This window comes from Fringilla coelebs, assembly GCF_963513975.1.
Source record: "Fringilla coelebs genome assembly, chromosome: 2".
Lineage (NCBI taxonomy): Eukaryota > Metazoa > Chordata > Aves > Passeriformes > Fringillidae > Fringilla > Fringilla coelebs.
Window position 1 is genome coordinate 28644246 of NC_140029.1, and position 18453 is coordinate 28662698.

The 18453-nt window shown below is 37.0% G+C and overlaps 1 protein-coding gene across 1 annotated transcript in view; it reads right to left on the reverse strand.

Moving 5' to 3' along the window:
- NCK2 (NCK adaptor protein 2) overlaps positions 1–18453 on the reverse strand; it is an 83969-nt gene that overhangs the window by 7476 nt on the left and 58040 nt on the right. The window contains exon 4 of the mRNA XM_084227107.1: positions 3117–3838. Coding sequence (XP_084083233.1) covers positions 3117–3838 — 722 coding nt within the window. The remainder of the gene's footprint in view (positions 1–3116; positions 3839–18453) is intronic.

Genomic DNA, 18453 nt, shown 5'->3' on the forward strand with positions numbered 1-18453 from the left:
GTTTTGTTACTTAAATGAGACAAACTTCAGGTTTCATTAACCTAGCAGCCTGCAACAGAAAGAACAACTAGTTAGCAGTATTTCTAACTAGGCATGTACCCAGTTCTTTTAGATCTCCAAAACTAAGGTGACATTACCTAGGTATAACACAGTTGGCAAAAACATTATCAGTAGGGAACTGTGCCTGTTACATAAACTATAGGCTTAAATGGTTCAAACAAGTTTATGGTTCTAATAATAGTATTTCGTAATTAATGGAGATAATCAGCCTCCTAGCTACCTTACAGAGTTCATCTCAGGTTATTCTCCTCTATGGTAGCATCCTCTAGATCTAAGTGTTACCAAGGAAAATATTTTTGGCTAAAGGGATCTAGCTGTGAGATAAACATCTGGCAAGTTAAACCTAGAGAAATATTGTAAAATCTTGCAATTACTAAGACTTGAAACGCAAAAACATGACAGTCTCATCTAGTGAATAGAGTAATACAAACCTTCATCTATCCAAGGACAGCTTTTCATAGCTCAGTAACAAGAGCAAAATTGAAATCTAAGGAAAACTTCTATGCAGACCAATTTTTGTAACTACGGTGATGGAAGACTACAGAAAACTCTAAAAGAGGTCAAAAATCAGGCACAGGATTAGGAGCATGACTCACTGTTTTATCTATGGACCTTTCTAGAAAGGAATAACCCCTGCATTCCTAGCATTACAGGTGAGTTAACAACACAGCAAAGTGGGAAGTGCTGGTCTGGTGGTTAGATGAGCAAATCAGAGAGCTGAAAACTTGGCTCTGCTCAGTCTGTTCTCTCTAATCAAGACCATCTGCTTAGATTGTGAAGACACTCCTGGTGACTTTTAGCCACAGCATGAACAACCTCTGTAGTCACATATGTAAAATACAGCAACTGTCAGAAATTCATGAGTCATTGCTAAACTCTTTCTTTATTCTATACATAACAAGTCTGAAATAGATTTTCACGATCCTTTTCTCAATGCTAGCAAGTATGCCCATTCACTTATTGTATCACTTGTGGCACTCCAGGGAAAAAACTAGCAATCCCCAGTGTTTCATAATTCACATACATAAACACACGATATGATGGAATGTTACATAAAGATTAGGGCAGATGAAAGTTTGAGATGCAGTAAATTATTTCCTTAAACCTAATAAAAACTAAAACCCACATGCAGTACTAATACACAGAGGCATTTATGTGCATAACTGCAGTTTTTTCATTGCTAAAAAAAGTCTCAAATACAGGGTTTGTAAGACCAGATAGCTTTTTTCTTCTTTTTGTACTCTAAGTTCCTCAGTTCGGTGCTTTTCTTTTTTTTTTTTTTTTTCTGCAGGTGTTCAAAAAGCTTGCTGTGATATGAACTGAATAAATTTTCTATTATCCCAATAACTGTTAAATGCTAGAAATAGTTTGAAGACCACATTCTGAATGAAACTTTTTGTACTCCAAAGCAATGATTTCCAGCAACAATGCAGGCAAAAAGTTTGAAACTGCTTTGAATGCAAGGATTTAGTGTTATGACGTCACATTAAATAAAAAGGTTCCTGTGTTCTTTCAAGGTAGTTTCTTTACTCCAGAGATAGAGGCAGACCCTTAAGAGCTAAAAAATCAAGCTGTAGCATAGTGGTCACTGTGGCATATCATGTCCTGAGAAATGGGTAAGCATTTTTGTATTTTAAGTAATGTATTACTTTTCAAACTCTCCTTCTGGCACTTTCCCAAAAGATGAAAGGAAATTGATAGCAACAGTCTCAGGATAAATCACAATGCAGCCTCTAGATCTGAAAGTGAACTTCTACCTGCTGGACTGACATGCCAAGAATCCACCACATCCAGTATGCCTCTATCTGACAGGATGTTGACAGAAAAAGTATGTTGAAAAAAAAGGAATTACTGTAATTTAATGATTACCATAATCCTCCAGTGGCTTTCTACATTTTATAAAACCATGTATCCCACATCAGTCTTTCTTTCTGTTGACTAAACAAACTTGATTCCTCTCAGCCTCTGTAAGTCAGTCATGATTTCTAAATTCCTATTTTCTCCCTATCTTCCTCCAGTTTATTTTTATTTAATCTCTAACTTTTTTCCTGTTCACCTATGGTTTATTTGCATTTGCCCTTGTTTCGTGATTACAATTAAGCAGAAATAGGAATTCAATGACACAGAGCTTCAAGGAAAGGGTAGTTTGATAGCTATCATGTTTTTTGCAGAGCAAATTCATCAAGGAGAGGTGCCTGAAATTTAATCAGACAATACAGTCTTCAGATAAAAATATCTGGGACTATTACAAAGTTGTACTTTGTCAATTTTCTCAATGTTATGTACGACATAAGATTAAAATCTGTCACCTTTTCAAAATCACAGTCAAAGGATAATTAAATTTTAGTGCTTTAACTGCAAGTTCTCTGGCCTCAGCACACATGAAAGTCCTTTCAGCTGAATTTTAAATCTGAACTTTCAGAATGACATGAACCATAATCAGCATTACTCAGATCCCTCTGATGCCATAAAGGCTCAATTTACAAGGCATATGAGCTGCTGACTTGACCCTCTCTGTTGTATGTAACAACCTTAACAACTAGATATAATAATAACTTTACCTTATTACAAACTAAATTATCTAAGTAGATCAAAAACACATTAAAATGGAATTTTAACTAATAAAGAAACTATGTAATTATTAAATTAAAAGCAGAATAGAACTGACCAATGCAAAGATTCTATTTGAAAATAGCTTTAAGATCAAATCAATGACGAAATTTTCGATCACCTAGAATTATTTTATCTTGTAGTGCTTTAAATTTAAGGATTGCATGAGAAACACATGAAAAGCGAAATGGAAGCCTGAAATATTTACTTGATTGTATACAAACTTAAAAAACCCCTGGATAATACAGACCACAGCTGTTAAATTTCAGTGTAAATGTCACTGCATTTCACTGACAGACCAATTCTCACAAGGAGGGAGGGCATTGGTTGGTAATGCTGAAGCCCTGCTCGCTTCTTTAAGGGTGAATGACAGGGAGTCTGTTAAGTGCCGTGCTTGCTAACCCGTGCACGGGGGGTTACAAACCTGCGGGCTGAGCACCACTTACCGAAGATTCACTGTCTCTAACAAGGAAATCTCCTTCCACTCCCCTTTCATTCAGGGCACATTCTGCTTGGTGCCGGGTAACGTTCCCGTAATACCACTCTCTTCCAGCAAATCGTCCGGTAGAAGATGGTCCCGTGTAGCTTATCTGAGGTGGATGGGAAGTGTTCATGGAAGGACCATCGCTAATGATTACTACATAGTTTTTAGGAACAAGACCGATTTGACCTCTGGAATTTTTACATTTCCACCATTCTGGGTCATTTTCTGGCTTTTCAATGACTTCCATCGTTTCCCCTTTTTCAAAATTGAGCTCTTCATCTGTGACTGAGCTGAATGGGTACAGTGTCTGAACGATGTGGAGTACTTTGGTGCCCTGGCCGTTACTCATGGAAGCGCCTTTCCTAAGGCTGAGAAAGCTGGGTGAATCTGCAGTTGCCTCCTCAACCTCCTCTACCACATAGTTCGAAGGGAACCAGCCGATCTGTCCATTGTAGCTGCCTCTCCACCAGCCGTCGCTGCACTTCTCCATGACAATCACTCGGGACCCTTTAACGAGGGACAGCTCATCCTCCCTCTCAGCAACGTAGGCAAATTTCACGTAGGCAGGAATGTTAAGATCGTAAATCCGGTCGGCGCTGCTGCCGTTGGAAGGGTACTCTGCGTCTGTGCTGGGAGTGGGGGAGGCGTCTCTCGCACTTGTCTTTCTCTTGGTTTTTCCCAAGCCTATTAAAGACAGAAATGTAAAGTGGTCACTTGGAATGCTTGTCCCCAGACTGCAAAAGCTGGATGCAGTGACATGCTGTACCCTCACTTCGACAACACTGCTAAATGGAGATCTCTTCTCTAATACTACATAGTCAGGAAATAGCAAGACCTTTAAGAGACTCTCCTTAACATCCAGCTAATGCACCATTAGGTAAAGAGCAATTTGTGTTATAATGACTTCTATTCCCTTCTCAGAAGGAGCAGAGTTTAAGCACACTTAAACACAGTGATTTCTTCACTGGCAGAACAGCTAATCACTGAAATGTATCATAAAATTCCAGCCGAATGACCATGCCTTTTAATTTTGGAGATGACTTCCATTTGGCTCAAACAAAAAGTGAAAGAAAACCTACGAAAATTAATGAGCACAGAAATAAAAGCTAAAGTTTCTCTGCAGACTGTATTGCTCTCTTTACTCTGGCAGTAACCCACACCTCTTTCACATACATTTCATCACATACTGTAACAGCAGAAATCTGATGGTGAGGAAGACCATTTGCATGTGTTTCCCTATAATCTGTAAATTCTGGTATCCTGTCATGGCTTTAATTATAGTGTTAAATACAACGCACAGAAGAAACAACAATAACATTGAACACATCACTTTTTTTTTTTTTAAATTAGAGAAACCATACTAATGTCTGTTTAAATACAAAAAAGCTGCTCAACACGTTTGATGTACTTTTCAAACTTTTGCAGCAACCCCTCCTTAAGCTTATATATAAACAAAATAATAAATAAAGTGAAATTCTTGTGAAATTCACTCATAAAATTTCTGAGAAACAAAAGATTATGTTGCAGTATAGCACAACCAAGCAATAACCAAAATGTCATGCAAGGGACAGAAAGCAAAACCATCACAGAAACAGGAGCATTTTTACTTTTCTCCATACTCATAGAGCCTGGGTGGCAGGTGAGGGATTTAGTTGAGACACAAGAGCACACATGCTGATTATAGAACACTTAATGGAAGGAAAATAAATAAAGGTATTTTGTCTTTGTTTCTTCAAATAATCTGAAATAAGGACATGCATGCTATTTCATTTGAACTATTCAGGCCTATTCAATCCAGCCACTCCACTGCCAAAAAGTGTGCTTTAATATATCTAGATATATATGTACTTGCATATACAATGGGCACCTTCATCAAAACTGTTCGTTCACCACAAAACTTCATGCTTATTTCACAGTTATCTGTACGGCACAGACTAACAGTGCACACATAACCATGCAGAGATTGCTGGGTAGAAGGGTTAAAAATACATTCATTAATATGTGGTCTTATGGTCTCAGAAGATGGCAGAAAATTCTGATGATCCTAAAGTGTTTCCTGACCTTCCCCAGCAGGGCCTTGTTTCCTGCTGTAGCCTGCTACATCCTATTGTCATTCTGACTACATCACTCCAGCCAAGAGCCAGTGGCTGCACTTTCAGGCAAAATGAGGGAGGCAGCTTATTGTCCTAGGGGAGACAATCACAGGAAAAGAGTGTACAAGCAAGTACTAATCAGAAGCTGGTCAGGCTCTGATCTCTGCCAAGACTGGAAATTTTCATCAGTTTAGAGATCACTTTTAACCAAAAAGGCAAGGATGTTTCAGAACTAATGAGCATTAAATTACAGTGATATAAACAAACACAACTTAAAGGTCGTTCTGTTAAGAAAAGGGGGAAATTACTTTTATAAATTCATGGAAAACAAGAAACTTTATTTCAATAGATTCACTCTACATAAAGCCCTCCACTGAGACTAAGCCTTTCAGATTAAAAACTTAAGACTTTTATGGCTCACTGATGAAGATATGCAGTCCACTTCTTGGAATTACAGCAAAAGAACTAATGAAAAAAGCAGTAGATGGTGAAGCAGCTGGCCTACCTAGTTGAAACTCAGAGCATAGAGATAACTGTGAGAAATGGGGACGCAGAGTGGCAGGAAAATGCCATAAACTTAAGTATCTAGAGAAAAAACTGTTTACAAACAGGTAAAAATCTAAAATTTCTCAAAAACCCTTCTGAAATCTGATAAAGGTATCTGAATATTTAGGAAAAAGTTATCATTCAAGCACTGTCTTTCATTTGGAGTTCAAGTTCCCTCTTTTTTCACAGACCTTCCAATAGTGCATCTGACATTTCAAATATTGCTTCCTATCATGCCCATTAAACATAAATCATTACAAATTTGGGAAAATAATAACAAAAACCAAGCATAGTAAAGTTTCTAATTTTTATCAATAAAGACAACTGGAGTTCTTTGGTTTAAGCTTAACATTTCATGTAAACAAACTTTTTAAGGCTGACAGCATGGTAATGATTAACATTTTGCAATAGCAGCAATGTGCACCAAAGGCTTTCCAGCTGGTTTGACCAAAGGAAGAAACTATGCAGAGATTCATCTGCAGTCAGGCACAGCGAAGGGCATGCACATTATCTAAGAATAATTTTTAATGTGAGGTTGCAACATTCATAACTGAGTCCATGACTGAAGAGGAAACAAGTTGTTCCATGAGCAGAATGAAGGAAATCTGTTCCTGTTTTTCTCTTTATACCTCCTGCTGAGCTATTCCTCCTCTTCTTCCCTCTTCTCCTGCAGGATTCACAGTAAGTCCCCCTACTGTATGACTGCTTTCACATTCCCAGGTCATTCTCGTATCTCTAGGTCCCCACTGCCATCTCCAAAATACCTTCAAAGCATATTCCATCTCCCCGGAGCTGCTCTCCTCCCTACCTTTGCTGGGCTGGTTGGCCAAGCACAGTGCCTGATGCCCCCCTGCCTCTCAGCCCTGCCTGGACTGAGCAAAGAGCTGGGGTTGCTCAGGCTTCTCCTCCAGTGAGGGACATCAGCAATGACTCTCTCAGGCACAGACTTGGAGAAAACTAGTTAGTTTATCTCTGCCAGTCTGTCAAGTTTGCCTAAAATTGGCTGAGTTATCGAGGATGGACAGATGGACGGACTATGACAGCTGACTGTGACAGCATGACTAGTGTAAGCTTCATTTCCTTAGGAAAGTCTAAAAATACAGTTTAGTGGGATGGCTTGTCACAGCTAAGCAAGAATAAAGTCAGGTCAATTATAAACTTTGTATATGCATTTATAACAAAAAAAACACAACTCCATTAAAAAAAGAAAAGTACAATCTACATGAGTCATCTCTAGAAGAGCAAGCACTACCATTCTGTTAACAGAAATCTTCACTTACTACTATTTGTAAGGGGATCCCTATTATGTCTGAATGGAATAAAACACATAGAGGATTTCATGGAAAACAAAACATTCAAGCACTTTGGGAGTCACATGTAGAAAAGTTGAATATACTTGCAATTAGTATCATAGCTTTGGTGTGTTTTATTGTCTTTGTTCTAATGAAAACCTATCTCCTGATCTATCTACCTATCTACTACAACTGTGCTTTTCCTATTCTGACTTACTGGTTACAGTTCATCTGTAAACTGTGGAAGCCACAATCCTTTCTAAGACAAATAGTTGTAAGGAGTAATCTAAAGCAAGAGGTAAGCTTTCAAGTGAGCGGAAAAGCAGGGAAGGAAAAGAAGCATTGCAAAGCAGCAGAAAGCCTGTTTTGCTACTGCAATTTGTAGGAAACAATATTATTCACAATTATTATTCACAATAACCCACAGTAAATTACTTTATTTTCACTCTTATAAATACATTCCCAAGTGATGTGAGCTAGTATAATTCTAAGGATATATTACTGAGACCAAAAAAAAAAATCAACTGGTTAGCAATATTTCCATAGAAGAGACCCACTGCAAAACTCTCTGCAGTGAAAGAAATCCTCCAGCCCCGCAGTTAGTCCTAGGGAAACTCAGAAACGTGCCTGTCGCATCACTACATGCTGTCCTCCTTTCCTAGCTCAGCTGTGGCTCTAAAGAATAGCTTGTTTTTCAAGCAGCAGGCTGAAGACCAGTTTCCTATGAATTTGCTTCCTGTCACTTAAGTTTCCATTGTGCAAGCACCCCTTCATTACCAGCTCGTCCCTGAGACAGTCTTTCCATTGTACCTATAAGGTCCTTGAGCTGGCATGTCCAATTCCTGCTCCCCACAGCATTTCCAGCCTTCCCACCTCATCCTCCTTAGACTTCCCTAGGAATTGCCTTGAGCTCCCCCAAGCCCCAAAGTTCAAAGTGGTGGAATTTCCCTGTGGTCCATCTCCTCTGGCCTGATGGTGGGCAGTGCCAGTTCCCCTATCCCTACATGTGTCTCCTGCCATGTTGGCCACACTCCTGGGCCAAAGCTTGGCTGCCTGTCAGCACAGATGCCCCAACTGCCCAGGTGCTCCTGCTAAAAACAAAAGGATTTCTCTCTCTTCTGCTTTCAGAGATGGCACTGAAACAAAGCTGCAGAGCTACAACCTCTCTGAAAATTGGTTCATAAGATAAACAAGTTTAACTATATTTAAAACGTGATCTTAAAACACACCTTATCAAACACATACATAACACTTGCATAGAAAGGGATCCTTGCCACTAGTATAGGTTTGTGTTCCATTTGCTAATTGTGGTTTAATATTCCAAACTACCTTTACTAGGAAAAGCCTATTTACAAAACAGACAACTTCCTAATTTTACAAAGATTTATTTGACAAGTCTTTCCACGTTCCTGCAAGCTGGTATCCTCGTCTGAAACCAATGAGCGACTGCATTTTGTATTTTAACTGCATTTGATCATCCCCAGAGATGAAAGAACATCTCCACAGGCTTATCCATACTCACGGTTATTAACTTCTGCTTAAGAATAACATGAACCAAACATTAAAGGTATTTGCAGTCAAATTCTCTAGGATCTTCTTCCCAAGACTGCTCACTAAATTTGTAAAATCTTGTATGTAGCTTAACTTTAGACTAAATACAGTTGCATTTCTTTTTTGAAGGAATTTTAAGATTATTTGATACCTGACTTTTTCTAAAGTTGATTTGCTATTACTGCCTTTTATATTTTCCTCTCTTCTGTATACAAAAATCATTATTCAGTACCAAATGACAATTTCTGAGAAATTGATCTGAAAAATTGTCTCTGACTTTAACACATAATTTTAATATACAAATGATGGGCAAAGGTATTTTTTGCAGCTCACCTGCATATCAAATCAAAATCACAGGACCAAAAAAAGCCCAAAGAACCCTTTCAGAAAAACACTGCAATACAAGAAAACTACTGCTTTGAGAAATTGTGAGATATCAAATTTCTAAAGCAGAATTCCTCAATTCAAAACTCAGTGAAAAAGACCAAATACTACTAAATACAATAGAAACAACTCCTTAAGAATCCTCCAATAGCTTCCTATTCAAATGTCAAGAACAATTAAGGAAGGACACTCTCCTCCAAAAGTGACCTTTAAACTATAGAATACACTGCAAAACCAACAAAAGGGTCTCAATACAACTGAGTTTTGAAAACTACTTCCTCTTTAAGGCACTAGAGTTCTATTAAATGGTGTTCTTCAAATATCCTCTATCAATGTTGAAGAAGTCAGTTTTAAGTCTAAATATGCAGCTGGAAATATAAAAATGGAGGCTGCTGAGTAAAGCTGCCCCATGGCAATTAGAAAGACAACTATTTGTGCATTTTCATTTATTGCTGCATTTACATATCTTAATAGATTTTTTATCATAACAAGCTGGAACTAATTTTTCTATAATGTATTCAACCCTTTATGTTTGAAATTAGCTTTTGATCAGTTAATATATATTACTACAAAGCTGTAAGTTGGCAAAAAAGTAACTTGAGCAAGAAAAGAGTCAAAGAGATAGCTTGAATTAATAGTGCATCCAATACCAACAGGTACTCTCTTTCACAGACTGTTTACAAACACAAGCTTTTCTCTCAACTAAAAAATTAAAATATGCTGTATCATCTAACAAAAACACAGAAACTGATACTAGAGCTGAAAAGGACACGTACATGCACAACTCTCACACAGGCTGTCAAAGCATGGGTTTAAAACTTCACATGAATAGTTGAGTATTTATTTATGGGAAAAAACAATTTTAAAAAAGATCTTCCATGGGAAATATGAATTAACCAGTAACTCAATTTTTAAAAAATATTACTGACCATTACCATCTGAATTTAAAAAAACCCAAAAACCAAAACAAAACCAACAACAAAAAAGCAAACGCAACAAAACCCCCCGAAATCAACAAAGCAATTACTTTTGAAATTCTTAATACTAATTTTAATGCATTTTAATTTAGACATCCTTACTCTAGAGTAAAATGCTTTTAACAGTACCACTTGCTTTATGGTTATAGAACACCCCACAAGAACCCCATAAAATTATAGAAGCCACACAAAGAACATGAGCACAGTACAATTTTAATGGAAATATTTTCATTTTAACAATTTTTTTATAGCAATGAGTTTTGTTATTTACAACTCAAACTGAAACAAAGCACTCCAGAGTGCTGAAAAAATTAACCTTTTTATAATATTTGAAAACAACGACTTCCATTAAAGAGTTGAAAGATTCAAGATAAACAAGTTTGAGGCTGATAAATTTGAGGAAGTCAAACAAATGAACCAGGAGAACTCCCAGTACAAATATCCAGAGGTGGGGGGCAGGGGGGGAATTAACATAATTGCTGCTAATTTCAGAGTTCTATAAAAAGTTAAGAAATAAATTTCAGCTGAAATTGAGATATGTTTTAGTTCCCCTAAACATTAAATCAAATTTTACAGAACAGCTCTCCTTATTTTAAAAATCTTCAAAGGCAAGGCAATTACTAATCTAGTGTTTTCTGTTAGATGGAACAGAAACAAGCAAATATCTCAAAATTAATTTTTAATTTAGAAGTAACATTTCTTCAACATTTTAGCCATTTTTTATTTAAGATACCTAAAATTATTTTTCTTGTGTTTTCTAACAAAATTAAAATTCCATCTGACTTCATACAGATGCAGTTAAAAACAATGATCCTTTCTTGCTTAACAAATAAGCTATTCATCTCTGAATATTACAGCAATGAATTATATTGCATATTAATGCATACATTTAATAATAGTGCAAAGTGTACAGTGTCTGTTTTGAAATAAACTAAAAATTGCATTAAGAAAGAAGCAATTAACTTTTCAGGAAATTCTTCAGGAAAAAAACCCACCACAATGCAATGTAAATTAAGTAATTCATCCACTCAATACAGAGCTAAACACAACTTCTTGTCAACTGGAATATTCAAATCAGACATTCATGTCGTTTTGTTATTTATTATTACTTTTATAATTTCAAATTAACTTGTCTTTGCTTCTTTATAACTAAGGAATTCAGCAGACCAAAGTTTCTTCTGTTACACAGAAAGAAAAGCCAAACATTTCTGCACATTTTCAGACTGCAACCTCCCACTCCTTCTTCTCCCCCTCCACTGACACGTCCAGTTTCCAAGAAAATGTTCAAAGGCTAAGATCCATATGGGATAGTCAGTGTTTTAGAAGCAACGTATCCATCAACAGCACTCTTTAAAGGACACTGCTATAAATTCCAGAAACTTCAACTGCATTTGTAATACAGAAAATAAAGCTTTACAGCTCAATTAATGACTTTTTGTATCTTCTCTAAGAAGCTCAATATCGAAAAAAAGCCACACTAGAACAAATCAGAAAATGGAAACTCTTCTCTAAATGTCAAAGTGAAACTCTGACATTTCGACAACCAGGCTGCTTTATCACTGCTTTTCAAATACACAAAAAAGTTTTCCATGCATCAAACACTATGCAGTCAGGAGGCTTCTACAAATAAATCAACTCAACAACTATATTGAGAACAACTACTGCATTAAATCCTGTAATTTACACTATGCTACACAGGCCTATTTGTGATTAGGAAAGGGACACTCAAAAACTCAGGTACTGAGTTTTCTGTACCCAAAGCATCTTAGAGCAAAAGGTAAAAATTAGAAAGATGTAATATAGGGACATATTTGAACAGAGACAAATGCACAATCTGCATGCTTCTACAAACTGCCTCATGTATGTTCTTACCCCAGTGGCAAGGTGAAGTGGAAGACTCATTAGGCAAATTTAAATGGTCTTAGGATTTAAAATCCTCTATATAACAGGAAAACAGCAGGTCTCAAATATAAGGCATATAAAATATTGGGGTTTCTCAAGACCTACCATTCCAATTTCCCTGTACATATTTAAATTGAAGCTTGCTTGCTTAAAATAGGCAGTCTCTGCTTTCAAACACAAATAAAAATATTTCCACCTAATTTTAATCTTATAAATTATGCTATCTTGACTTTGAAAGATGTCTTGATAAGAGACAAGATGTCCTGATAACCAGAAATGCCTTAAATCTAAAGCAGCCCTATAATTCTAAGAACATACCTATAAAGTGTTTGGAGAAGGCACAGTAGCCATGTAGGACTTCCCACTGCTTTTTGTTCCCTTGATGCAGAGAAGAAAAGCTACACTGTTTTGCCTCTCCTTCACAAACACTAACAGAGGATATTGACAAAAGAAATCACTAATATGTACGAGATGCTCCAAACTGTCTACCTCAGTGCATACTCCTGTCCCTCAGGAAGTATACCATAGCTTGTGTTCCCTCTCCCCTTCCAGCACTTGGTGGAAAGACAATTTATATTTAGCTATCTCACATTTATATGAAGTGAAAGAGGTGCACATGACAGCTCAGGATACAAATTTGACTTCCTAACACTAACCCACTCAAAAAGAAACTGGGGGGAAAAAATACAGCAAGGTACAAAGTAGACTATCCTGAATGCAAGATGACAACCCTCCAATTTAAAGACCCTTCCAAATAACCAAGATGGAATTATTCCATTTTAGATACACATAACTATAGTTTTAACTTAAGTCATTTCACTTCCTGTACGCTCAAATTTACTCTCAATTCTGTATCTGAAAAGCAAAGATATAACAGATGTTACAAATAGAGGCTGAAGTTTGGATCACCAAGCCTAAACCTGAACAGAGAAACTACAAGGCAGCAATTTATACAGCCCCTCAACTCAAAGAAATGCTTTAGAAGACCATGATCCAAATACTGACTTAAGGGCAGTATCACAGCATCACAAAGCCCAAGACAGTCCCTCCTGAAAGTACGACAGTCACCCCTACCCTCTGAGCTTAAAATATTTTTCTCCAGTTGACCATACCTACACCAAGCAGGATGTAAAGCCTGATGTAAGGCCAGAATGCCCATGTTATACTATACTAACGTTTCCCAACATTAAATAAGTGTTACAAGAAAATACAAGATGTTCACTACATTTTCTCTTTAGAAACCTCAAAATTCCTCAGAAGCCTGCCATTGATACTGCTGTTTTCTTGCAAACTCCTTTTAGGAAAGCAAACTAAATGTCATCTTTTCTGTACTAACTTCCTCTCTGAATTTCAATGCACATAGCTTTGTTAATCAAGGGCTCTCAGGTTATTTGCAATTGCATACACAAAATCAGGCCTCTCCATCTCTGAAGGGCAAGTAACAGGATGACATGGCTCACTTAAGAAAACAGCCCACCTCCTCTGAGGTTTAGTCCTCACAGCCAAAACACAAAACCCCAGGACTCACACACAAGCCAGAACAATTTCTTCTGTACATTTAAACCCAGTAGCTACAGAGTAATAATAAATACATTTATCTCCCATTCTGGAGAACAATTTCCTGAATGAACAATTGAAAAAATATCTTACAGGTTGGTTAGGAAACCGGTAGAGCCCATATATAAGAAGAATGACCTTTCCACCACATCAAAATACATTTTTCCTTTCTGTCTTCTGTCACTTTCCATGTCCTTTAATTTACAAAATCCCAAAGACTGCAAACAGGCATTATGGCAATGACTGCATACAATTTAGACAGTCTACACCCTAATTCCTAAAACAATTTCTAGTGCAAAATACAGCTACAAATAGTCATCTACTAGAAAGAGCAACCTTAAATGTCTACCAGTCCAAGCTGACCATCCATTAAGAGAGGGTCTGTCCAAATGAACTTGCTGAGAGCACAAAAGTAACTTGCCAGTAAACAATCACATTCACCACTGAAGCAACTCTTAAAAAAAGCCATCTGTGCTGGAACCTTTCCCCTTAAAACAACAGAGGTGGGCATTCTCTCCAGCACTACAGCTTTGTGCTTTATGTCTACATACACTCCATGCATGTCAATTCCCGTTTTATGGACAGACTCCACAAAACAAAACACTTTTGAGACTCAGAAAATGGAAGGAAACCTTTCCTTACACATTCTAAGACAAACCCCAGTTTTCTTTTAGCGTGAATGCTAATTTACAAATTCTGTTTGCATGGTATGAGAACATGTCACGTGTCATGGTCTTTGAAAAACCTGAGAAACAGAAAGCAACGGAACCCAAGTGGAAACACATAGAGAAAAAGAAACAAATAAATGCTTTAAAATACTCTGAAATATTAAACCTCAAAAAGCCCAAGGACACAAAAAAAGAGATCCATCCACTAATACCAAAAGAATTACTTAAGGTTGCATATTGAAGAAAATAGCCACATCTGAAGGAGAAGAATTCCCCAATAATTCTAAGGTGGGAGAAAGAACAGCCTTTGAAAAATCTCTTGTCCTTTGAGTCACTGTAATTCCTTGGAAAATGGTGTCCCTCAGAGTATCTACAGAGGCTCTTGATTTTTGCCAGTTACCTTAGCTTGGTCTTTAGAACAGTGACCCAGCTCCACACACCAAACAAGGCACACAATACCCCCAATACCTCAGCTCCTGTCATCTGTTTCTTCTCTCTACTACCACCTTCATGTGCTAGGACATAAAGCCAAAGGGGATGACAGTATGCAGAGCACACAAATATATGTACTCCTATAAATATGTGCTTATGGAAAAAGTCCAACCCAGGCAGATAGGTGCCATGCAGTGACCCTCACTGCAGCCCCAGTTCTGCTGCCTCAGTCAACTTCAGTTCTCCCAGGAACCTGAGGGAAAGGAAGACAGAAGGGAACACTGTGCAATGAATCCAGTACAAGACAGTACTTGGGGAAAAAACCACACTATTTTCACTGGCTCAGAAGAAGAGACATAATTAGCAGAATGCTTTAAGTATTTTATTCTACGTAAAAAACGAAACATCAAAAGAGTTGAGGGTTCAGACACAAACTTTTAATGCTAAGAAAGTAAAAGACTGCCTCCACAGCTGGAACAGGGCGTAGGAGGAGCTACCGGCAATGGAGTGACTCTCTTTAATAGCGAGCTGTGAAACTACCTCGGGAGCTAATTTTTGGGCTTGCTCTAAGGCCAGACATTACAGGTTGAAACATAGCTGGCTCAGAGAGGGGCAAAACCAAGGGTCCTCCAAGGTGACAATTGAAGGAAATAATACCAAAGACATCAGTACACACAGCCACACTGAGTTAAGGTGATCCTTTTATCTTTTCACACATAATTATGAATATAATAAAGGCTCGTTCTTTGATCTGTAAAAGCCAATGTACCTCCAAGCACACACAGACATTCTGCATTGGAAAGGGGGGAAAAGTATACCTATTACATAAAACTTCTAATACAATGAACAAATTTATTTACTCAATATAGACTAAAAAAAAATAGAAGGACGACTTTATGCCTTCAGCCTTGCAACGTTTTACTGCAACCGTTACAGTAGAAAAATTTGCTGAAAGGTAGAACACATTATGGTTTCCATTATATTTTTGTTCTGAATTCTTGAAGCAGCATATCCTTTAAATGATCTACTCTAATAAATAATCTACCCCAATAAAGCTAAAACTTCAACAGAATACAATATATACAATTGTAAACTGAAAAAAGCAAACTTCTGAACCATTACAAGCTAGCACTGCAACAAGCTTCAGGTTCTGCATTCACTGCTGCATTTGGCTTTTTATTTTGGAGTAAATAAAGGGCCTGGTGCATACATCCAGCAGAGAAACTCTTATCAAGCAATAAAAGAAGCATTATTCTATACCATGAGTTCTCCAGAATATTCACCAAAAATGCTTTGCTTTCAGCTCTTTAAAAGGCATGAAGTTTGTGTTCAATTTTCATTGGGGATTTTTGTTGTGGTTTTGTTTGTTTGTTTTGCATTAGTCTGCTCTGCAACTTCAGATTTTTTCTTTCTCAAGCAGATGTTTCTTTAGAAATTACAACACAGTATGTTTCAGAAAGCCTGATTTTAGTTCCACCAAGCAGAGACTTTGATTCCTTTAATGTTACTTTCAGTGGACACCGTTGGTATGCATATTAAAATTATTTAAATGTTTGTGGGTGTACAACAGGTCCAAAACCATAAATTCATGAGTTTGTTTTGCATTCTGAATAAATATTTAAACGTTTTATAGTAACACTAATTCAAAATTAATTTATTTTTTGCAATTATGTATCTAACTGATAGTCAGAAGGCAGACCCTACCCTGTCATCAGTGTTCCTATGTCATTTTCCATATGCAAAACTACTGCTATTGGGTATGCCTCCATACCTTCAAAGATCACCAGTAAAGTGAAAATGACTACTTTAATCAAGTCTAGGTTTTAATGATGATTGTGAGGCAGATATTTCCAGAGAGCAGCAAAGTATTTCAATTACACATTATACAAATCATCTGCTACCACTCCAGTGGCATCAGCACCGTCGACACCTAACTCCACATGCTCTAGATGGGAACCTAGAAGAAATCACTTCTGTGTTTGAAATAATTGTGAAGATCTCCTATTTCTCCTTTCTCAGCAATTAATATAACCACAATCATCTATTATTACTGTGAACATGGAAGAAATGTAATTGTTCCAGCTTATTTTTCCCCTGAAACTAAAGACATCCCCACCTAAAAGGAGTTCCCATCATTTCTCTCACTAGCACAAAACCAGGTTCTCCTCAGTTTCATCACTGGTTGCCACAGTGTTTCACAAACAAACATGCTTACTCTGCACAGCGCAACTACAAAGCAGGATGGAGCACTGCAGAGAAAGTGCTTCTGTTAAACAAAATCAACCATGAAATGACCTATTCTAGGATTCCAGGAAATTGAGCAAGAATTTGTGCTGTATATAAACACTTCCACTACTTCCTCTCCCTAAATTTGAACTTAAAGTCCTGTGTCTGAACTCCTTTAAAGTGCAAATAGAGATGACTTACTCTCATCCAATCCTCCAAGAAGCACAACAGACATGCCACTACTGTCATGCCCACATTTTCTGACAAGCTAGAAAGCTTCAAAGCAACAACAAGTGACACAGAAAAAGTAGTTTTTACTGAATTCTTACAAGGGGATTGATTTTATCACTAATTTCAGCTAGAGATGTTCAGCTAAACAAAAACTTCATAGAATTCCTTCTTAGGAATTTTTATAAATAATTTGACAAGTAGCTATATGCTTTAAGAAGTTATTTGTCTTTTAAAATCAACTTTATTAAATGCTGGTTTTTGAATGGAAAGACTAGCATTTCCTACAGGTCTGTGACAAGGAAGGCCAAAAACATTGGAGGCTTGGAGTTCTAGAGAGATTAAAATAACTGTTTGTCTTGTAAGGCTTACTTCTTTTTATTAACAAGAGTTGTATAAGGCTTATGAGGCTGTGCTATACAACAATACACTTATAATAAAGTGATACCATATTTATTTTTATTTCAACCATTCTTTCATTCTGTAGCAAAGTTTATGCCCTTATGGTGCTCAGAGAAGACTAGAATTGGAAATAATTCATTAAGAACTAACAGAAATATTTTAAACCGGTACTTGTTTCTATTATGAATTTAATGTATTTTCTGTGATCTTGCAGATGAGGCTCAGACAGGCCACTGATAAACAAACAAATTCATCAAGCAAAGAGTAATGAAGACTCAATTTAGTGCTCTGACTGTGCCAAAAATACTGGGCATACTTCTTATGATTACACTTTTAAAAATTAGTGTGGAAGAACTGGAAAATATTCAGCTAAAACCTACAACGTTAGGGTCATACAAATAACTTTTACCAGTGAAAGACTTTAGTAATCAAATTTCAATACTTAAAACAAGATTTAGAAGCAATCTGATGAACGTCAAAATATATAGTTAAATCTGCCACACACATCACATCAGAGCTACCAAAACTGGATCACTCTTAAATACTGATAACTTCACTGGAGAATGAGATTTCATAACCATGTTATACAGAACTGTGATGGTAATTGTTTAATTCTTGAGTTGAAATATTTATAGGTAAAAAGGAAGTATACCAAGCCTCTTAACCAACAGTTATGAGGAACAGTTTTCCATTGCTAAAAAAACCATTGCATTAAAGAATGAGTCATTCCTCATTTCTGCTTCTTACTAGGCAGTGACTCTGCAAAGAAAAAGGGGCTAACTTCCCTGTCAATTTCCAAATAAGCACTGAGAAAGCAGTACTAACTAGCCCTCGAATGAGAAAATATGAAGTTAAAATTTGAAAAAAACACAGCATTTTCATAAAAATAACTGGGAGGAGGAGAGAGATAGAAAACTCTTGATTCCTGGAAGCACCAGTATATATGGCATTCAGGGAGTGCTGCAGATCTACAGACTAACCCAAGTAGACACACACCACAGGGGTTGACAAACACAGGAAATACTCCTGGATGCTCATAAC